At 43.6% G+C, this 23537-nt stretch overlaps 1 protein-coding gene across 10 annotated transcripts in view; it reads left to right on the forward strand.

The window, feature by feature from the left end:
* The window catches only part of EZH1 (enhancer of zeste 1 polycomb repressive complex 2 subunit), a 31947-nt gene that overhangs the window by 2649 nt on the left and 5761 nt on the right, over positions 1-23537 (forward strand). For 6 of the 10 annotated variants that reach the window (XM_070728784.1, XM_070728783.1, XM_070728782.1 and 3 more), the window contains exons 2-16: positions 137-257; positions 1957-2085; positions 4172-4291; positions 6468-6588; positions 6742-6915; positions 8114-8216; positions 9709-9875; positions 10703-10794; positions 13096-13279; positions 14728-14924; positions 15017-15108; positions 16049-16089; positions 21254-21379; positions 21492-21670; positions 22838-22933. In XM_070728784.1, coding sequence (XP_070584885.1) covers positions 210-257; positions 1957-2085; positions 4172-4291; positions 6468-6588; positions 6742-6915; positions 8114-8216; positions 9709-9875; positions 10703-10794; positions 13096-13279; positions 14728-14924; positions 15017-15108; positions 16049-16089; positions 21254-21379; positions 21492-21670; positions 22838-22933 — 1869 coding nt within the window. In that variant the 5' untranslated portion in view covers positions 137-209. Of the gene's footprint in view, positions 1-136; positions 258-1956; positions 2086-4171; positions 4292-4359; positions 4455-6310; positions 6374-6467; positions 6589-6741; positions 6916-8113; positions 8217-9708; positions 9876-10702; positions 10795-13095; positions 13280-14727; positions 14925-15016; positions 15109-16048; positions 16090-21253; positions 21380-21491; positions 21671-22837; positions 22934-23537 lie in introns of those variants that run through there. The other 4 variants (XM_070728780.1, XM_070728787.1, XM_070728788.1 and 1 more) reach the window with 4 other exon arrangements.

The following is a 23537-nucleotide window of genomic DNA, read 5'->3' on the forward strand; positions in this document are numbered from 1 at the left end:
CTCTGTCATAGTTATTTTTTCCATTTTATTTTAGGAACTCTTAAGTGGGCTTGACAAATTTTGAATAAAGGTATAATTTTCCAGCTAATACTGTTGAAATATTTTCAAATGTGTTTGTTTGTTTTTTTCCTCTTAGGAAAGTAGATATTCCAGGCTCACCCACATCAAAATGTATTCTGTATTGGAAAAGGAAGGTAAAATCAGAATACATGCGTCTTCGGCAGCTTAAAAGACTTCAGGCAAACTTGGGAGCTAAGGTAAAGATATGCTTAATCTTAAACAGATTTTTTTCCCAGTAGGCTTTACCTCTGTGCGTTGGGATAGACAAAGTCTGTCTCAAAAGAAACATCTGTTTTGCAACTGGCTCTCATCTTCCTGAGAGAAAGTCAGTTGCAAGACAGATGTTTCTTGCATATCTCTCTCTGCATATACATACATACATACATACACACACACACACATACATACATATTAATATATTTATATCATTTATTCATATGTGTATGGCAATTATTCTCTATTCAGCAAATCCAGAGTTTATATCCAAGGAGTTCAAGAAATTCCCTGCAAACTTTATAAACAGCACACTGCCAACCACTTTAGCGACTGCATTGGTGCCCACATGGAAGCCTTTTCTCTCTGATGCTCTCTCTCTTCCCCCACTAGTCTTCTCACTACTGTTGATCCACTACAAATCCATCCTGCCTCCTGAGAAGTATCCAAACAGTGTCATATACCTCATTTTTTTTCTTTTGAGTAATTCTACAGGAGAAATAGGCAGCAACATCTTCCATCTGTTTCTGAGGGAGAGGGGAAAAACTTTATTTGGGGACACCGGGCATTCCCCTCAACCCTTATGTTTCACCAAAGTAGTGGCCATTGGTGTTTCCAGCACAAAGACAAGGCAAGATTACATGACCCAATTTGTGTGTGGGGGGGGGGGGGGTGAGAGGGTAGGAGTCATGAAAGTGTGGTAAAGTTTAATAGTCTCTATGGTGCCACAAAGCATAAATAATGAGGCTACAAAAGTTCAAATCCTGATAATGTGACTGCTATGCCTGTTAAAAATATGGGCAGCCTCTGATAGAAAAAGGTTGACTCCAATTAAAAAGAAAACATTAAAACACTGGATGAAAAATATCTAGAATATCTATTCCGAGACCCAGCCAAATCCAAAAATGCTACAGAATACCTGGAAGTTTGCCACTTCAACAAATCAGCCATCAATAAGTATGTAGAGATAAGCAACATCTACATACCATTCAAAAGAGATAATCAAAAAGCCAAAAAGAAAACAAAAAGACCTAAACACCCCCTCACCAGCAATCAACACCCAGATGAACAAAGATTAATACAAAGACCAACTTTAAGCAACTTTAGACCAACAACAACAAAAAAAAGAAGCAATATCCCAGTCAAGGAACTATCAACTCAAACCAACAAGCTAATAGTAAAACACCAAGGAACCATCACCACCACTCCCAGCAATACTGAAGGGCAAGCCACTGGAATATAAAATGGGAGCAAACACCATTTCCTTCTATCACTGATGATATAACCTACTTTGGTAATGAAATTTCCTAACAACCAGGCTCACAGTCCCCAAAGGACCCCACTGTAAAATATATTCATGAGGAAAAAATAAAATACACTTCCCCATATTTATAGGTACAAAATGACTTGCCAAGTCAACCTATTTGATGCTGTCATGAGAGAGGCAGAAGGTAGACTATTGGCATGGTTGTATATTTTTGATAATGAAAAGGATTGGTTTTGATTGTACCAGCGGAGAAATGGTATAATTGCAATCTGCCTATCTATATAAAATAGTTGATAGCCAATAATGCAGATTTTAAAATGATTTCCTTTTGCTGGCTTCCTGTGAATTGGGATCCCTCTTCCGCGGTGGCAAAAGATTGATCTGTTTTTTTTTCTCTCTTTCCTCTATTCCTGTAGAATTTATTTGTGTCTAACTTCACAAAGATTCAGGAAAAGATAAACATCCTAAACGATGACTGGAAGAAGCTTAGAGTTCAGCCTATTCAGTCTATGAAGCTGGTTGGAGGAAACCCTTTTCTGAAACAGGTGTTGCAGCATATAATATACTGTATTTCCTTTCCTAAGTTCATATTCACACTCCCACACTATAATATCCCTATGTCCCATGTCATTATGAAGTTCCGCGTTTAGCCTTTAAATCAGTTATGTAAAGTCATCAGTATGAATAGAAGGGGGTTTTTTTTCAGAATAATAAAACCATTCAGGATTGTCCAGCAAACAGCAACAGGAAAGGGTGACATTCCATGTGCAAAAATAGTACTTTTACTTCCTACCAGTTGCTGCAAGGTCCTTTGTAGCAGTCTTTTTGTGCTTTTAATTTCCTGCTTCTTACTGTTATTATTTTCAGTCCTGTTTAGTCTATGGAGAGGGGCGGCATACAAATCCAATAAATTATTATTTTTATTTATTTATTTATTTATTTATTAATCAGATTTGTATGCCGCCCCTCTCCGTAGACTCGGGGCGGCTAACAACAATAATAATACAATGTAAACAAATCTAATATTTAAGTTAATTTAAAAAAAACCCAATTTAAGAAACCAATCATACATACTGACATACCATGCATAAATTTTATAAGCCTAAGGGGAAGGGAAAGTCTAAATTTCCCCATGCCTGACGATAGAGGTGGGTTTTAAGGAGCTTACGAAAGGCAAGGAGGGTGGGGGCAACTCTGATATCTGGGGGGAGTTGGTTCCAAAGGGTCGGGGCCGCCACAGAGAAGGCTCTTCCCCTGGCTCACACCAAATGACATTGTTTAGTTGACGGGACCCGGAGAAGACCAACTCTGTGAGACCTAACTGGTCGCTGGGATTCGTGCGGCAGAAGGCGGTCCCGGAAATAATCTGGTCCGGTGCCATGAAGGGCTTTATAGGTCATAACCAACACTTTGAATTGTGACCGGAAACTGATCGGCAACCAATGCAGACTGCGGAGTGTTGGTGTAACATGGGCATATTTAGGAAAGCCCATGATAGCTCTCGCAGCTGCATTCTGCACAATCTGAAGTTTCCGAACACTTTTCAAAGGTAGTCCCATGTAGAGAGCATTACAGTAGTTGAGCCTCGAGGTGATGAGGGCATGAGTGACTGTGAGCAGTGACTCCCGGTCCAAATAGGGCCGCAACTGGTGCACCAGGCGTTTCCTAAGCCGTACAATTGTTTGATGTGTGTCCTTTACGAACTGAAGAGAAATAGGCTCAGGGGTTGGGGTGGGTTTAATTGATACATATTTTACCCAGAATTATAACCGGTGGGCATACCTGGAACTTTCTAAGTCATGCAAATTAATGTCTCTGATCATGTTGAAAATGACTGTTCACCAACTGACCGGTCCAAATTGGCTCTTTTCAACTTTAAGTTTAGGGGATAAGGGTTTGCAAGTTAGAAGGTGTGCCAACAAGCAGGCTAAGCCCAGCATTTAATTTGTTATCAGTCGTATGATGCTTAACAAAATCCCCAAATTGGAGGGGCACGTTTATAAAAGATATGTCTACACAAAATATCGTTAATCTGCTGCTTTGAAAGCCTGTGAGAAAGATCCATCTGGACCAGGAAGGTAAAAGAAGCAAGGCAGGATGAGGTGAAGTACCTGCAAATTATGGACTAGGGTTTCCTAAAATGGCTGCAACATGTTTATTTATTTATTGATTTATTAGATTTGTATGCCGCCCCTCTCCGTAGACTCGCTGTCAAATCTAGTATTGTTAGATTTACGTAGGAAGAGAAATTCTTTAAATGTTTTGGTAATAGACCATACTGATTTTCATTGGTAAGTACCAAGTGTGTTACAGTAGGCCTAGAAAAATAATACGATTGTTAACTTGATGTGATGATGGTCCTGTATATCAAATCAATGGATTTTTCCCTATCAAAAAAATCCATCTTCTTCCCTCTGAATGTAGTGGGTCACGAGGCCCTCTAGCGGAAGCAAGAGAGAAAAGCATAGCAGAAGATTCCCATCTGATACTAAAGCGTGATCACTGAGGCATGTCATATCTGTCTCCTTTTAGTAACAGGAATGGATGAAAATATATTCAGCACAGAGGGACTTTAGAGGGGTGACTTGTGTATTACTCCTTCTGATGGGGCACACTTTTGTTCTCCTCCAGTGCACAGTTGAGAGCATCTTCCCCACTTTGAGCACCCAGACTTTGTTCATGCGGACTCTAAACACTGTAGCCCTGGTGCCTATCATGTATTCCTGGTCTCCACTCCAGCAGAACTTCATGGTAGGTAATCAGCTGTTGCCGTCATTCTGAACTTGAATATGAATATTTTCTTTTGAATCCAGAACATCTTTTAAGGCCTGGTTGGAAGACAGCAGGTTTCTTCGTGGAATACTACCCAGTGCAAGAACGTCTTCTGCTTTTCGTTTTGAACCTGAAGTACATGGTATTTTTACTAAGGCTTCCACAGTTGTTTGTAATACAGTGGTACCTCTACCTAAGAACGCCTCTACTGACGAACTTTTCTAGATGAGAACCGGGTGTTCAAGATTTTTTTGCTGCTTCTCAAGAACCATTTTCCACTTACAAACCCAAGCCTCCGAAACTGTAACCGGAAAAAGCATGGAGAAGCCTCCGTGGGGCCTCTCTAGGAATCATCTGGGTGGAAACAGCCGGAAAAGGTGGGGAGAAGCCTCCGTGGGGCCTCTCTAGGAATCACCTGGGAGGAAACAGGGCCGGAAAAGGCATGGAGAAGCCTCCATGGGGCCTCTCTAGGAATCTCCTGGGAGGAAACAGGGCCTCCACTCTCCCTGTGGTTTCCCCAATCGCACGAATTGTTTGTTTTTACATTGATTCCTATGGGAAAAATTGCTTCTTCTTACAAACTTTTCTACTTAAGAACCTGGTCACGGAATGAATTAAGTTCGTAAGTAGAGGTACCACTGTATCTGAATTGTCTGTTGGGGTGGAGGTAGCAGAGTTATTAATCATATTACAGAAGTGAAATTTCTTGCTTGTCTACATTGTCTCCAGTGTTCAAAACATCTGGATTTCAGGTGGGGAAAATATGGCATTTAGAAGCTATGTCTTTCAAAGGAGATCAAGGAAGTTCCAGTTTGATTCTGCAAAATGAGCATGTCCTATAAACAGTCTGCCATTTATAATGCAGGGGTCTCCAACCTTGGCAACTTTACAACTTGTGGACTTCAACTCCCAGAATTCCTCAACCAGCTGGAGACCCCTGATCTAATGGCCCCCTGCTCTAATGAGTCTTTTTCATCCCTAATACCAGCTTCTGGGCTAGGGAAATGCTCACAATATCAGAGTTTATGTTCTAATATTCCTGGTGAGGAGCTTTTCCATCAGTTCTCAGAAACTTCTTATCAATAATGAAATCTGAGGGTTGGGTGGGGATAGGAGTCTTCAGAAGCATGTATTCCGATGATGGTGCATCCTTTTTTTTTAACTTACCATCATTTTACAAGTACTGTACATGAGATTATTAGATTAATAATTGCTCACAATTTTTGTGCCTTGATGCTGGGTCACCCTTAGTCACTCTCAAAAGGGCACAACGTTTGGACAAAGCAACTCATGGAACTTTTGCTCCACATTCAGCGATGGGTTACAAGCTGGAACTCTAAATTGCACTCGCCCGCCACGGCTCGTAAGTTCTTGTGGGACCAGCACAATTTTGCTGCTCTAGCTGTGGAGGTAGCAAAATTGGGCCCGTGTTTCGACGAGGTTTTACCTGCGGCTCCGTGCACTATTTTCCTTCCTCCACAGGTACAGCAGCAAAATCGCACAGGTCCCGCAAGAACTTATGAGCTGCAATTTAGCATTCCGGCTCGCAGCTCACTGCTATCCACATTAGAAGCATTTTATGTATTGGATTCTGTCAATACTTTTGTATGTACCAATGACTTCCCTGAGCTGCAGCTAAAAGGCACTTCTTGCAGGCTGCACTCCCTCCTTAGCAATTTTTGGATAGAATTTTTTTTTTAAAAAAACTACCTAATGCAAGGTGTGTGGGGGGGGGATTCTGAACCCTCTTCTACAGGGATAAAGCCAGAGTTTTTTTATTGCAAATAAGCCAGATAAAATTAAGTGAGTCATTGCTGCCACTGGAACCTTCTCTCAAGACCACTGATTGAATGGCATGACCTTGCCCTCAAGAGTGAGGGCTCATGAAGAAAGACCTTGTGATGCTGGGGCATCCTGCGTCAGCCTCTCCTAATCTAGTTCCCTCCCAGATATGTTGGGCTACAGCTCCGCTCCTCCTCCAGCCAGCATAAAGGGTGCTGTCTAGGAGAAGTCTTCACTGTGAAGAGAGATCAGCAGACCTCCCTCTGGGTTCTTGTTAAGGTGGGCATGCAATCTGCCCTTTGCAGGCTCCTCTGGTGAGTGGACGAGGGACAGCCACCTGCCTCCCTCAGGCTGTGTCTGCCCCCGTTTGCAGGTGGAGGATGAAACTGTTCTGTGCAATATCCCTTACATGGGAGATGAAGTAAAAGAAGAAGACGAAACCTTCATTGAGGAGCTCATTAACAACTACGACGGGAAAGTCCACGGAGAAGAAGGTAAAGTCTACGCAGTCTTCCACTGGGGTTGAAGGGCTCCAGATCATGTATAGGGAGGAAACAAGTCAGATTTTGTCTTTGTAGACACTCAGTTTACTCTTCATGAAGTTGAATTTTTTTCCCCTATGCCTAGCTTTCAGTTCTTCCTTCCAGAGTTGCTCCCAGGTTCTGTCCTGATCAGTGATGCTGTTTTTCTGGAGTTGGTGGATGCATTAAACCAATATTCTGAGGAAGAAGACGAAGGACACGATATTGTGGAAGGCAAACAAGAAGCTTTGAAGGAAGACCTGCCTGTCACAAGGAAGAGGAAACGGCTTACAATGGAAAGTATGTTTCTTGTTTCTTATCCGCCATAAGATATTCTTTCCCCCTAGGCCTTTGCAATTCATGTATGGTATGTTTGTATGGATGGATGTTTGGTTTTACAATAAGGGTTTTTTAGTTGTTTTAGTATTGGATTTACATGCTGTTTTTTGTTACTGTTGTTAGTCGCCCCGAATCTACGGAGAGGGGCGGCATACAAATCCAATAAATAAAATAAATAAATAAAAATTTCTTTTTGAATTGGAGCCCCATTTATACTGACATGGCTTTGCAAGTCTTGCTGCTATGTGCTTCTTCTATTTAATATCTTGTACTAGGCAATATGAATTGGCAAGAAGGGGGGCTGTGGATTGTGTTCTGGGTTGTGTTCTCCTCCAGCAGATTTTAATGAAAACATGTTTCAAATGGATCTTTCAAAGTTCATAGCTCTTCCATTGTTTCACCCCAGAAATTATTAAATGAAACGAAGTAACAAAATAACCACAGGTTAACTTTAAAGGCCCCTAAATGTACGGTTTTATTCGCAATTCCTTGTGATTTTGCACAAGTCCCATAAGTATACAGCGTTCCCTCAATTTTCGCGGGTTCGAACTTCGCGGAAAGTCTATACCACGGTTTTTCAAAAATATTAATTAAAAAATACTTTGCGGGTTTCCCCCCCTATACCACAGTTTTTCCCATCCGATGATGTCATATGCCATCGCCAAACTTTAGTTTGCCTTTAATAAATATTTTTTTTAATAAACTTTAATAAATAAACATGGTGAGTAATAATCTGAATGGTTGCTAAGGGGATGGGAAATTGCAATTTAGGGGTTTAAAGTGCTAAAGGAAGGCTTGTGATACTGTTCATAGCCAAAAATAGTGTATTTACTTCCGCATCTCTACTTCGCGGAAATTCAACTTTCGCGGGCGGTCTCGGAACGCATCCCCCACGGAAAGCGAGGGAACCCTGTATTGTTTTTATTTTGCTGGGGAAAGTATAATGACTGCATTACAAGGAAAGTGAGAGGAAAAGGCACCTATTGGCATTTTCTTCAAAATAGTTTTTTCTGTGTTTTTATAGTATTCGATATTTATTTATTGTGGTTTCTTTCGCATGATTTTCTGAGCCAATCCTATCTTGGGAGAGCAGTATTCTAGGGAGAGGAATATTTTAATTCATAAAATATCAGCAGGCTTTCTTGCATGTCTAACGTAGGTAACAAGAAAAGTTCAAAGAAGCAATTTCCAAATGACATGATCTTTACAGCTCTTTCGTCAATGTTTCCTGAGAATGGCTATCCAGAAGACATGAAAGAAAGGTAGGGATTTTCTAATTCAAGCAAAGTGTCATTTTGTTTTTCTATTGTTTTTGTTTTGCATATCGTAGTCTAATTTCCAAGATAGATAACAGAAATACTGCCTTGAAAAAAAAATCTGAGCAGGATCAGATATAGTTAATGGTGGTTAAAACAGAAGGCTATTGTAATATGGTTTGAGAAGTTAAAGACACCTCGGAAGAAGGCAAAAACAAACTATACTCTTAATGTTGCCAAAATTTTATTTGGAGATGCTTAATATAGTCTAATATAAATAATATTATAATTAACATATTTCTAATAATGTTGTTAGTTTCTGGGAAAGACCTATTTAATATCTACATGCCTTAATTTTGTGTTTTATATTTTAAATGTTACATCAGATAGTATGCCTTATTTTATTCGTGATGCTTCTGTTACGAACAAATAAATCTGAAGTTTTACATCAGGAGCGCTTTCTTTGTACACCTAAACAATTTACGTATTTTCACTAGCACAACATTGCCCAGCGTAGAGTTTGCAAGCTACTGTGATTATTATAGGACAGTGATCTGGGAATGTTAATAGTGGTGATCTTTCTTTTGTCTCCCTCTAGTGTCTGTTTTAGATTCTTTCGCATTATCCTCTCAAGCATTCTTAACCATGCTTGTTGTCATATGCAGAGGTTTGCATTTGATCGTCATAATGCAGAATTCCTGTTCATATTTTGCTATGTCAGTTAGCGTTTTGCAGACCCCAAGATGCTTCCTACCACAAAGTGTTCAGTTTTATTTGAGGTAGTTTTATTGCTTAAACACTATATTAGCTGACATAGGTCCCACAGAGTTGGCGTTCTCCGGGTCCCATCGACTAAACAATGTCGTCTGGCGGGCCCCAGGGGAAGAGCCTTCTCTGTGGTGGCCCCGGACCGCTGGAATCAACTCCCCCCCAGAGATTAGAACTGCCCCTACCCTCCTTGTCTTTCGCAAATTACTTAAGACCCACTTGTATCACTAGGCATGGGGAAATTGAGACATCTCCCCCAGGCTTCTATAGTTTTATGTATGGTATCCGTGTGTTGCATGGTTTTTAAATGATGGGGGGGGGGTTTTTAAGATATTTTTTTAGTATTAGATTTGTTTACATTGTCACACTGTTGTTATTATTGTTGTGAACCGGAGAGGGGCGGCATACAAATCTAATACATAATAATAATAATAATAATAATAATAATAATAATAATAATAATAATAATAATAATAATAATTATTATTATTATTATTATTATTATTATTATTATTATTATTATAGCAAAATATGAACAGGAATTCTGTATTATGAACAGTATGTCTGCCAGTGGCCTTCAGACTATGAAATAATAACTCATTCTCTCTAAAGTAACAATGTTAAGTACAGTACATAAGTACAGACTTCATCCAGTCTTTCCATTGTTTGGAGCAACTTTGGAAGGCCTCTATATGACTGTAAATGACTCTTTCCTACTTCATTTCTTTAGATACAGGGAGCTGACAGAAGAAGAATCCGACATGAATGTTCTCCCTCCCCAGTGTACACCAAATATTGATGGGCCAAAGGCCAAATCTGTTCAGCGTGAGCAGGCTCTGCATTCCTTTCACACACTTTTTTGCAGACGCTGTTTCAAGTATGACTGTTTCCTCCATCGTAAGTTTCTGATATAATCTCTACCTCTTCCCTGCTTCTTCCAGCATGCAACATTTTCATGGGAAGTGTTAGCATATTCTCCCTGCCTTGTGTACAGATGCATGAATAACAAGATTAATTCCACTTTTCAAAGTTATCCTAGAAAGACTACCTCCATTTATCTTCCCCACTGCTTTTTAAAAAAAAATCATCTTACCTTCCCTCCTTTTTATCACACTGAAGTATCCAGAACGGCTTAGAACAGGGATAGGCAAAGTTGGCTCTTCTATGACTTGGGGACTTCAACTCCCAGAATTCCTGAGTCAATTTGGCTAGCTCAGGAATTCTGGGAGTTGAAGTCCACATGTCACAGAAGAGCCAGCTTTGTCTACCCCTGACTTAGAACATCTGTATAACTTCTATCATTATTTAAATTACACTCGGCTACAATATTAAAGCCCCATAGATATTCCAATTAAAATCCAGGTGGGTCAGCCATTGAAATAAATGGTTTCCTGAAACAGCCAGACTTAAGTTTGGCTTTGCTAAGTAAGTAATAATATATTATAAATTAATTGGCATTATCAGGCAGGCATATAAGTAGTTTTCTGGTTTTAGCTATGGCTTCATTTCCACTCTGAAAATTCTCACTTCCCCATCCCACCACTCCCTTTCTGCATGTTTGCTGAATTTAAAATAGGGTGAAGTCCATATGTCCAAAATCTTATGAAATTATTTGACTAGTACTAATTATTGTTTTCTTGAGTTTTGAGGCTTTTTTTTTTAATAAAAGAGGCATTTTTCTAGGTTCTTATTCTAACCCAAGCAAGGTGGTTATTCTTTTTTAGCTTTTCATGCAACTCCAAATGTTTATAAGCGGAAAAATGTGGAGACCAAAATTGAGACGGAACCTTGTGGATCAGACTGCTTCTTGTGGTTGGTATGTTGGATGGGGATTGCTGGGGACACAAAACCAATATTATAACCATTCATTTAAAATATAGTATAAGAATTGTTATACAGTTATTGTTGTCACCAAATATTGTAAATTCCCAGGTAAATGTTCTTTATCCACATCTGAAACCTGATCTGATTAGGTCAGCTCCAACCCATTAAAACTTATCCTCTAATAATAAATAATAAATTAATAAATATTTTAAAGGTGCTGTTAGGCCCCTTTTTTGTTTATAATCTATTTTAATAGGACTGTCCTTCATTACTAAAAGGACGGCATGCCCCATTATCCTAAAAATTAAACTGCTTTTCCTAGGAATTTTAGATCTAGGGTGCAAAGATTCAGGTGGCCAGCAGGTGGCGGAAATGATTTTTTTTCCCTGCATTGCCAATTAATTGTGGTCTAGAGACTTTAGCTGTGTGGATCTAGGAAATTTTCATACCATTCCCCCTGTCTTTATATTAGTTTTCACTGCATGATCCTCATTTTTCTATCAAAAACAAATTTTGTTTCAAAAAAAGAATCTGCATTTTCTGATACTAGCAGACCACAGTAAAAAAGCACAATTTCTTAGACACCTTCAGTTTCTCATGTATTCAATTTTCCATGCAATTGAGTACGTTATAATCGGTCTGTACTTTCCATCTTGAAAACTACTTCATATTTCCTAATGCTAAACAAAATTTTGTATAACTTGATTTCTGTATTTAGGGCAATACTGTAGTTTTGTTCCTAAATGGGTTTGTAAAATTCTTGGAGCAAGCACTTTGACTCCAAAATTTTACAGCAAAGTCCATTTTTGGAAGAAAATGAGTAAATGGGTTCATTAGAAAGGTTTTATAGGCAAAGCAAAGCAATACATTAATAAAAGAACACTAAGTTATGAGGGAAAACTATCCAATTGAACATTCTAAAAGAGTGGGGAAACTTTTCCCCCCCAAATGTTTGTATTTATATGTTTTGTTTTGTTTATCTGTTTATTCATTTGTTTGTTTTATCATTTATGTATAAAAATTTAAAAATATATATACCTTGTCTTATAAACTTAATTGGTTCCAGGACGAGGTTCTTAAGGTGAAAAGTTTGTTAGACGAAACAATGTTTCTCATAGGAATCAATGGAAAAGCGATTAATGCGTGCAAGCCCAAAATTCACCCCTTTTGCCAGCCGAAGAACCCATTTTTGTGCTGCTGGGATTCCCCTGAGGTTCCCCTCCATGGGAAACCCCGCCTACAGACTTCTGTGTTTTTGCGATGCTGCAGGGAATCCCAGCAGCACAAAACCGGGTGCTTCGCTGACAACGGAAGTCCGGAGGTGGGATTTCCCAGCGAGGGGAGCCTCAGCAAAATCGCAGCATCACAAAAACACAGAAGTCCGGAGGTGGGGTTTCGAGGATTTCCATGTTTTTGCGATGCTGCAATTTCTCTGAGGCTCCCCTCACTGGAAACCCCACCTTCAGACATCCATTGCCAGCGAAGCACCTGTTTTTGCGCTTCTGTTGGTGGAAACCCCATCTCCAGACTTCCGTTGCCAGCGAAGCACCCGTTTTTTGCCAGCTTCGGCTGGCAAAAGGGTTGAGTTTTGGCCTTGCACGCATTAATCGCTTTTCCATTGATTCCTATGGGAAACATTGTTTTGTCTTACAATTGCAGCATTGCAAAAACAAGCGGTTCGCTGGCAATGGAAGTCCGGATGTGGGGTTTCCCAGTGACGGGAGCATCAGTGAAATCGCAGCATCGCAAAAACACGGAAGTCCTCAAAATCCCACCTCTGGACCTATGTGTTTTTGCGATGCTGCGATTTCACTGATGCCCCTTCGCTGGGAAACCCCACCTCCGGACTTCCATTGCCAGCAAAGCACTCGTTTTTGCAATGCTGGAATTTCCCTGCTTATCTTCTCCCAGAGCTTCTGCGCAAGCTGAAAATCAGCTGGTTGGCACACACATGAGCTAGGGCAATGGCTCACATGCCAGCAGATATGGCTCTGTACGCCACCTGTGGCATGCATGCCATAGGTTCGCCATCACTGGTATATACAAATCGTGCGAATGTTCCAAGGATTTTCAGCTTTATCAATTTACAAATGTGCCAGTCTGGTTAAGATAAGTCAAGATACATCCTATCAGGGTTATCCAGGAAGTGTTTTGAGTCTTTTAGCCCCTGCGCAGTGGACAGGATCCTCAACAATAATAGTGCCACCACCACCATACTGGATCTGTGTCCTTCCTGGTTACTTAGAGTATCTAAACAAGGTTATGTGTTTTCTAATCTGATCTTGTCTTTTAGGAGGGAGCCAAAGAATTTGCGATGATGCATAACCCTCGGTCAAAATATGCTGGACGGCGTCGGCGCAGGAACCCCAATGCCAGTGCCACTGCCTCCACCAGTGCTGCAGCTTCTACAAGTGCTGAAGCAAAGGAAGGAGATAGTGACAGAGACACAGGCAATGACTGGGCATCCAGTTCCTCAGGTGGGTGAGGTCCCCCTGCTCGTGGCTTACAGAAAGCAGAGAAGGAGAAATTGCAGAGATCCTGGCCACTCTCCCCTTATAAAGCGATGTGCTCTCCTGCAGGCTCAAGTGCAAAGAATAATATTTTTATTTTGTGGAATCTACCCATATTTAATTTATACCAGAGCTTGCTGGCAGTCTATTTCAGTGCCAAGCATAAGCTTTGAGTCACTGTGTTGAAGCACATGCAGAATGTCTTTCCGTCATCATAAACAGTCCTTGCCTGGCTGAGATTAGTAATCCTGTGGCAAATGATGCCACTTGGCTGGTAAACATTTTTGAGATGTGTTTTAAAAAAACAAGATTGTTGTCATGTTTTGCGGTTGCTTTCTGGGTACATGCATACTTTCCAGATGTATCCATTTCTTTTCTTATTAATTTTCCACTTTTAAAAAAGAAAACACAATAGTAAGTACAGAAGAAAATCCAAGAAAATTAAATTAATAGTATTATATAATAAGAATAATAATTTAATAATAAGAATACAGTAATAATTTATGAGATTTGTATGCTGCCCCTCTCCGCAGACTCAAGGCGGCTCACAACAATAATAAAACAATGTACAATGTGACAAGTCTAATGTTTAAAAGAAAACACATTAAAAACTCAACATTTAAAAACCATGCAACACACACATACCATACATAAAACTATATAAGCCTGGGGGAGATGTCTCAAATCCCCCATGCCTGGCGATATAGGTGGGTCTTAAGCAATTTATGAAAGACAAGGAGGGTGGGGGCAGTTCTAATCTCTGGGGGGAGTTGATTCCAGGGGGCCGGGGCCACCACAGAGAAGGCTCTTCTCCTGGGGCCCGCCAGACGACATTGTTTAGTCGACGGGACCCGGAGAAGGCCAATTCTGTGGGACCTTATCGGCCGCTGGGATTCGTGCGGCAGAAGACAGTCTTAGCATTATATTAGCATTAAAGTCACTATATTTATATTATATTAATTGTACACCAGACTATAATTTGTCTCAAATATATAAATTAATACATGCTTTCTTTCCATTAATGAATTAATTTCATATATACTTCAATGATTTATCATGCAGGCTATATTCCTCTCCCCCCCCCCAAAGAAAATTGTAAAGTCTAGATTTTATTTATTACATATTTCAAAATATTTAAGAAAGTAAAAATAATAAACAAATTAACATTATTAAAACAACTGTAAAGCAAAACTAAACTACCTATACCTTTTTTCATCTGAACGCATATTTTATCGTTGTATATATTTTCCCAAGTAATCCTTTGTGATTATGCGTTACTGCTTTTCTTCAATAAGAACATCTGTCATCTATCCATTGACTTTTGTTACTATGAGTATTACTGTACTATAATATTTATGTTCTATCTCCCTAAATCGGGTTTGTCATTTTAGTATTCATTTCTTTTGTTGCTCCAGAGGCAAACTCACGTTGCCAAACTCCAACCAAGCCGAAGATGAGTCCATCCTCTTCTCAGCCCTTCATGTCTGATGTGCCTCTGGAGCCCGTGGAGTGGACAGGGGCGGAAGAGACCCTCTTCCGTGTTTTCCATGGAACTTACTTCAATAACTTCTGCTCCATTGCTCGGCTTCTGGGAACCAAGACTTGCAAGCAGGTATGAGCTTTGGTAGGCCAGGATGGGGCATGAGCATCTGGTTGCCTCTTTTGGAACTCCATCTTCAACAAGTTGCATTTCTTGCTTGGCAGGTCTTTCAGTTTGCTGTAAAGGAATCCTTGATAACGAAGCTGCCAGTTAATGAGCTTCTCAATCCCTCCCAGAAGAAGAAGAGGAAGCACAGGTATGTGTTCAGTGGAATCCAGCAAAAAAGAAACCATGCACGTACCTCCCAGAGACCAATAACAGCACATAGAGTTGGTCCCATTGACTAAGCCAGTGTTTCCCAACCTTGGCAACTTGAAGATATCTGGACTTCAACTCCCAGAATTCCCCAGCCAGCATTTGCTGGCTGGGGAATTCTGGGAGTTGAAGTCCAGATATCTTCAAGTTGCCAAGGTTGGGAAACACTGGACTAAGCAGTGCAGATTGGCAGGACCGCAGGGGAGGGCCTTCTCTGTGGGTGCCCCGGCTCTATGGAACCAACTACACTGCAATGTCAGTACTGCTCCCAACCTACTAGCCTTCCGTAAAGCCACGAAGACCTGGCCCTACCGGCAGGACTGGGGGCCATGAATTGTACATCTCTCATGACCAAACTGTGTGAATGGTGTGTATGCATGTGATTATGACTGTTTTCTTAAATAACAAATGGGTTTTTTTTTTATTATGGGGTCTTATAGTTTTAGATATTATATTCAACATCTTTTTATTGTTCTGTATTTATTTGTGTTTGTGTTTATATCATTATTGTAAGCAGCCCTGAGTCCTTTGGGATTGGGCAGCACAGAAGTCAAATAAATAAATAAATGCAAGGAATAGTTCTTTGGGAAGGCTTGGTTTGCAAAAAGTGGCTGTCTTAATGGGCCTCTTCACCACCCACCCTCCCTTCTGAAAAATATCTGAAATGTATAACAGCACCCTACTCATCGCTGTCAATTTTTTTGTATTGGAAAAGCCTCTGCCTCTCACCAGGTTATTCTTTCATCTATAAGTTTCATTTTTTTATCCAAGGGATCTAGAAAGGAGGCTGCGTTAGAGAGAATGCATATTTTAGAAATCCATTCTTTTTTCCTGTCTCCAAGATTAACATTATTTTCTCTCTTCCCCTTATCCAAACAAAGGCTCTGGGCTGCTCACTGCAGGAAGATCCAGCTTAAGAAAGGTAACGTAATTCCTGCAGGGGTCTTCTTATTCCCATCTCCTTCTGGGAAAACAGAATGGATGATAGAAGGTTTATCAGGTTAGGCCAAGAAACGGCAACACTCCCTTTGTCTCTAAAATATTCTCCAGAGTATTTCTTTAGTAGTTCTGATGTCTGCAATTAAATTGGAGAGGTACAGTGTTCCCTCAATTTTTGCGGGGGATGCGTTCTGAGACCACCCGCAAAAGTCGAATTTCCGCGAAGTAGAGATGCGGAAGTAAATACACTATTTTTGGCTATGAACAGTATCACAAACCTTCCCTTAAAACTTAAAGCCCCTAAATTACAATTTCCCATTCCCTTAGCAACAATTTAGGTTATTACTCACCATGTTTATTTATTAACGTTTATTTTTTAAAAAAATTATTAAAGGCGGACAAAAGTTTGGTGTCGACATATGACATCATTGGGCAGGAAAAACTGTGGTATAGGGGGGGAAACCGCAAAGTATTTTTTAATTAATATTTTTGAAAAATCGTGGTACAGTGGTACCTCGAGATAAGAGTTTAATTCGTTCCGGACCTGGGCTCTTAAGTCGAGCAGCTCTTATCTCGAACGACTTTTCCCCATAGGAATTAATGTAAATAATTTTAATTGGTTCCAGCCCTCAAAAAACTCACAAAGTTAGTCTAAATTATGCAGGAAGACATGTTTTTAATGAAGAAATGTACATGTACATATAAATGAATAATGAAGTTTCTTTCACTTAACTTGTAAACTTTCTTAAACTTTTAAATTTACATATGTTCAACTTCTCTGCCACCCAATCCTGTAGGACAGAGGTCCCCAACCCTTTTTGCACCAGGGACCGGCTTTAAGCGATCAAGAGAGGAATGGGTGAATGAATGGACGGAGGGTGGGAAGGAAGGAAAGAGGGAGAGTAAGAGAGGAATGAGTGAAGGGAGGGAGGGAGGGAAGAAGGTGGGAAGGAGAAAGAAAAGAAGAAATAGAGGAAGGGAAGGTAAAAGAGAAAGAAAAAGCAAGAAAGAAAGAAAGAAAGAAAGGGGGAAGGGACAGGAACAGAGGAAGGAAGCAAGGAAACTTATGAAAGGGGAGAGTAAGAGAGGAATGAGTGAAGGGAGGGAGGGAAGAAGGTGGGAAGGAGAAAGAAAAGAAGAAATAGAGGAAGGGAAGGTAAAAGAGAGAAAGAAAAAGAGCAAGAAAGAAAGAAAGAAAGAAAGAAAGAAAGGGGGAAGGGACAGGAACAGAGGAAGGAAGCAAGGAAACTTATGAAAGGGGAGAGTAAGAGAGGAATGAGTGAAGGGAGGGAGGGAGGGAAGAAGGTGGGAAGGAGAAAGAAAAGAAGAAATAGAGGAAGGGAAGGTAAAAGAGAAAGAAAAAGCAAGAAAGAAAGAAAGAAAGAAAGAAAGGGGGAAGGGACAGGAACAGAGGAAGGAAGCAAGGAAACTTATGAAAGGGGAGAGTAAGAGAGGAATGAGTGAAGGGAGGGAGGGAGGGAAGAAGGTGGGAAGGAGAAAGAAAAGAAGAAATAGAGGAAGGGAAGGTAAAAGAGAGAAAGAAAAAGAGCAAGAAAGAAAGAAAGAAAGAAAGAAAGAAAGGGGGAAGGGACAGGAACAGAGGAAGGAAGCAAGGAAACTTATGAAAGGGGAGAGTAAGAGAGGAATGAGTGAAGGGAGGGAGGGAGGGAAGAAGGTGGGAAGGAGAAAGAAAAGAAGAAATAGAGGAAGGGAAGGTAAAAGAGAAAGAAAAAGAGCAAGAAAGAAAGAAAGAAAGGCAACTTCAAAGAAAGGCTCACTGAGCATCTCTCACTCTCTCTCTCTTTCTATCCCTCTCTTTCTCTCTCTCCCCCCCCCCCCTCTCTTTCTCTTTCTCTCCCCCTCCTGGACTCCCGGATCGCTCGCGTGTGGCAGCAAACATGCTTTGGGGGTTTAGCTGGGGGGGAGAAGTAGCACCTTCCAAACCCCTAAAGCATGTTTGCTGCCACACGATTTAGCCAGGATAGGAGCGAAGGAACGTGGAGGATTGGGGAGCTGAAACCGGGCGTTTTCAGCTTTCCAATCCTTCACGTTACTTCGCCGCTAAATCGTGTGGCAGCGAACATGCTTTGGGGGTTTAGCTGGGGAGGAGAAGTAGCACCTTCCAAACCCCCAAAGCATGTTTGCTGCCACACGATTTAGCCAGGACAGGAGCGAAGGAACGTGAAGGATTGGGAAGCTGAAACCGAGCGTTTTCAGCTTTCCAATCCTTCACGTTACTTCGCCGCTAAATCGTGTGGCAGCGAACATGCTTTGGGGGTTTAGCTGGGGAGGAGAAGTAGCACCTTCCAAACCCCCAAAGCATGTTTGCTGCCACACGATTTAGCCAGGACAGGAGCGAAGGAACGTGGAGGATTGGGGAACTGAAACCGGGCGTTTTCAGCTTTCCAATCCTTCACGTTACTTCGCCGCTAAATCGTGTGGCAGCGAACATGCTTTGGGGGTTTAGCTGGGGAGGAGAAGTAGCACCTTCCAAACCCCCAAAGCATGTTTGCTGCCACACGATTTAGCCAGGACAGGAGCGTTCGGAGCCTGACAGGGGGAAAGAGAAGAATGGAGAGAGAGCCGCTGCCGCCTCAACAGCAGCCACGGGAGGGGAGTCGCAATCACACCGACACACGCGCCCCGCGCGCGCGCGCCTCTAGCTAGTCAGAGAATGTGAGTGCGGGGAGGGGGGTTCCTCTCTTCTTATGCCTCCCCGCCACCCCCACCCCTCCGCTTTCTCCTTGCGTCGGCTTTCGCCCCCCCTCCTCCTCGCGCCCTCTGCCTTCCACCGAGCAGCCACGGGAGGGGAGTCGCTGGAGCTGCCCCTGGACTTTCCACCAAGCCCAATGCCGCCGCGGCGGCGGCAGTGCTGCCCAGCGCTCCAGCGTTGTCCGGGCTTCTCCCGCCACGCGCAGCCCAACAGCTCGCTCCGGCTGGCAGCGGCGGAGGAAGGCGAATGCGGCTTGGAAGCTGGGAGGGGGGCGGAAGAGCTAAGTGGCCAAAGACATTCCGCCCCCCTCCCAGCTTCCAAGCCGCATTCGCCTTCCTCCGCCGCTGCTGGGCTGCGCGTGGCGGGAGAAGCCCGGACAACGCCGGAGCGCTGGGCAGCACTACCGCTGCCGCCGCCGCGGGGAGAGGCGGCCATGTGGGCTGGCGTGGGCTTGTGGAAAGTCCGGGGGCAGCTCCAGCGACTCCCCTCCCGTGCCAGCAACCACCCCCCAACTCGGAACCGCGGCTGGCGGCGGCGGAGGAAGGCGAATGCGGCTTGGAAGCTGGGAGGGGGGCGGAACGTCTTTGGCCACTTAGCTCTTCCGCCCCACTCCCAGCTTCCAAGCTGCATTCGCCTTCCTCCGCCGCCGCCTGCCGCGGTTCCGAGTTGGGGGGTGGGTGCTGGCAAGCCCCCCAGGTCGGCTGCAGTCTTTTAAAACAGCCCCGCCACTTCTCAGCTGACTCCTGAAGCGCGGAAGTTCGCCTTTGGCTTTTGGCTTCAGGAGTCAGCGGAGAAGCGGCGGGGCTGTTTTAAAAGACTGCAGCCGACCTGGGGGCTTGCCAGCACCCACGAAACCGCTGCTTAAGCCGGGAGGCTCGCCTGGAACGCCAGCAATGCCGCCCGGCCAATTGCCGAGCGGGGGCGGGAGGAGGCAGCGCCGCACCGGACCCTTCAGGCCGCTCCACCCGGGTCGAGCCCCATCCCGGGCGGAGCGGCCTGAGGGGTCCGGGAGGGCGCTGCCTCCTCCCGCGCCCCGCCCCCGCTCGGCAATCGGCCCGGTGGCATTGCTGGCGTTCCAGGCGAGCCGCCCGGCATAAACAGCGGTTTCGTGCCTCGGGCCAGGCAGACAAGAGGTCTGGCGCTCCCATGGGGAAGGGAAAAGGCAGCGGCTTAAGCCCTTCCCTGTGCTTTGGAAGCCGCCGAACGCCGTCAGAGGGGCCCGTCAGCGGCGGGAGCCGGACCCGGCCGCCGCGCCCCCCCTAGCAGAAGCCAAGCCCCCCCCAGCCGAGCCTGGTGGCAAGCTCGCCCCCAACCCCCGAGATCGAGCGCACGAAGAGGCATCTCTCGCCTTCTGCCGCTGGCCGCCCGCTCTCTTTCGCCCAGCGCTGCTTTGGAAGGCGCAACGGGAAGAAGGAAAGCGGCACGGCGGGCGGCCAGCGGCAGAAGGCGAGAGGTGCCTCTTCGATGTGCGCGGACCCCCCCCCCCCCCCCAGCAGAAGCCAAGGACCCCCAGAGTGGGGCGGCAGGGGAGGCAACCGCCTCTCCACTCACCAAGTGCCGGGATACGAGCCGAGAAGAGCCGGGCTGGTTTACTTTCCTTCCTTTCCGCGCTGATGCAGAGCCACTCGAACAAAGCGTCACGCCCCCCTGACGCTTTTGGCGGCAAAAGAGCCCAGCGTCGCTTCGGAAGCCGCGGAAAGCGTCAGAGGGGCGCAACGCTTTGTTCAGTGGCTCTGCATCAGCGCGGGAAGGAAGGAAAGTAAGCCAGCCCTGCTCTTCTCGGCTCGTATCGCGGATTTGAGCTCGGGAGACGAACAAAAATGTCTCTCCTCTCCCAGCTCTTATCTCGAGTAGCTCGTAAGTAGAGCTGCTCGTATGTCGAGGTTCCACTGTATAGACTTTTCGCGAAGTTCGAACCCGCGAAAATCGAGGGGAACACTGTATTCTGTTTTAATGAGCCGAGGTGGCGCAGTGGGTAGAGTGCTGTACTGCAGGCCACTGAAGCTGACTGCTAGATCTGCAGGTCAGCGGTTCAGATCTCATCACCGGCTCAAGGTTGACTCAGCCTTCCATCTTTCCGAGGTTTTTAAAAAGTGCTATTGCTCACATGTTGTAAGCCACCTTGAGTCTAAGGAAAAGGGCAGCATTTTTTTAAAAAAAAAAATCAAATAAATAAATAAATAATACAGAATTCAAAATTCTAAAGGAGGAAATTCTGATTGCTGATATTTTGAAAAGTAGCTTAAATGATTCGTGCCAGCACTGTTGTTGTTGTTGTTGTTATTGTTTTATTTTTGTCATATCCAAGCACTTACTAGACTGGTAAACTTGCAGTGGTCTTCACCACTAGAAACACTGTCTTGTCCTGTTTGGGGGCTATGATGCATTCATCATTCACAGAGGCCCAACTCATAGATGTTCCTTCTCCCTGCAGACAATTCATCAACTCAAGTGTTCAACTACCAGCCCTGTGACCATCCAGACCACCCTTGTGACAGCTCCTGCCCTTGCATCATGACACAGAATTTCTGTGAGAAATTCTGCCAGTGCAATCCTGATTGTAAGAAACGAAGCTATCTTATCAAGCTGCCGAATCATGGCTAAGGTTTCTAGCATTGTGTCTGTGTGTGTGTGTGGCATCCCTTTGAATATGTTTATATTTCCTTTGCAAGGCCAGAACCGTTTTCCTGGCTGCCGATGCAAGACTCAGTGCAACACCAAGCAATGCCCCTGCTATCTGGCTGTGCGGGAATGTGATCCAGACCTCTGCCTGACCTGTGGGGCATCAGAGCACTGGGACTCCAAGGTGGTTTCCTGCAAGAACTGCAGCATCCAACGGGGCCTCAAGAAGGTATGTTTCAGTCCTAAAACAAGGGAGATCAAAATTACGAATCTAGTATGGGAATGTGCAAGTTGGGAACCACATAGGACTGATTTAGCTCACTGTTTTATTTTGCTTCTGCTAGCTAACGTGAGAAGCTGTAGGAAGGACTCAGAACCAGTTTGTTCTTGATGAGTAGTGTTGCTTACACCCTTGCCCATTCTCTGAGATTTCAGCCATCTTTGCATAATTGTGAGGACTGGTTTTCTTTAAACTGGAGCCTTGAAAGAGAAGATAAAGTTGATTATAATACAGTGATACCTCACCTTACAAACCCCTCGTCATACAAACTTTTCGAGATACAAACCCGGGGTTTAAGATTTTTTTGCCTCTTCTTCCAAACTATTTTCACCTTACAAACCCAAGCCACTGCCACTGGGCTGCCCCGCCTCCAGACTTCTGTTGCCAGCGAAATGCTCGTTTTTGCGCTGGTGGGATTCCCCTGAGGCTCCCCTCCATGGGAAACACCACCTCCGGACTTCCATGTTTTCGCGATGCTGCAGGGGAATCCCAGCAGCGCAAAAACGGGCACTTCGCTGGCAACGGAAGTCCGGAGGTGGGGTTTCCCAGCGAGGGGAACCTCAGCGAAATCACAGCATCACAAAAACACAGAAGTCCGGAGTGGGGTTTCGAGGATTTACATGTTTTTGTGATGCTGCAATTTTGCTGAGGCTCCCCTTGCTGGAAACCCCACCTCTGGACTTCCGTTTCCAGCGAAGCGCCCGTTTTTGCGCTTCTGTTGCTGAAACCCCCCACCTCCGGACTTCCGTTGCCAGCAAAGCACCCGTTTTTGCAGCACAAAAATGGGCGCTTCGGCTGGCAAAAGGGGTGAGTTTTGGGCTTTTCCATTGATTCCTATGGGAAACATTGTTTCGTCTTACAAACTTTTCACCTTACAAACCTCATCCTGGAACCAATTAAGTTCGTAAGGCGAGGTATCACTATATACCTTTATTTGGAGGTTTGGAAGATGGCCTTCAAAGAATTCTGCAAGTGGAGGATATCTTGTTACACCTGGTGGCCTAGAATATGGTATCCATTTCTTTTGTCTCTTTTCTCTCCCCATCTTGTAACACCCTAGGTTTGTTTACTTGATTTATTTCATAAAATATGCTTCTCCCTGTTTTTTTTCCGTAGCACTTGCTTCTGGCCCCATCAGATGTTGCTGGATGGGGAACTTTCATTAAGGAATCTGTGCAGAAGAATGAATTTATCTCCGAGTACTGTGGGGAGGTGAGTTGGAAAAGTAAAGCAGGACTAAAAAGCCAGAAGCCTCTATGCTGCAATCCTTGCTCTCAGCAATAGTTATCAAGATGAATCAGAGGGCGACTTATTTGTTCATCTCCTAAACAACAACTCCACCTTTGAACTTATGAGCTGAAAAGAGGAAAATGATATCTTAAAGGAAATTCTTTTTTCTATTTCTGGAACAGTAAAATTTGACCTTTGCCAGCATTCACTGAAATTGGTACAGGAAAAATCCTTGACAGATTGTTTAGTTATCATGGCTCCCCAAAATGGAGCGTACAACCCAGATTTGAAGTTTCAATGTCCATTCCACCACATAACTACACGTCAGGCCCTTGGCAACTGGCCCACAATTTATGGCCATTTGCTGCACCCTATAGTAACTTGTGATTTATGATAATTTTGCCGGAAACAGGTGTTTACTTTCATTTTCTAGCCAAAAAACAAACTTTTAATGGCTGTGGTGTTCATTTTACCACCATGTTCATTTAACACTGCCACAAAAATATATAATTTGGCACATTTAAATGATCATCCACTTTATGACCACTACAATTTACAACCAAAATTGCGGGCTCAGTTATGTCAT

The sequence above is a fragment of the Erythrolamprus reginae genome, chromosome Z, assembly GCF_031021105.1.
Source record: "Erythrolamprus reginae isolate rEryReg1 chromosome Z, rEryReg1.hap1, whole genome shotgun sequence".
In the NCBI taxonomy this organism is placed as follows: Eukaryota; Metazoa; Chordata; class Lepidosauria; order Squamata; family Dipsadidae; genus Erythrolamprus; species Erythrolamprus reginae.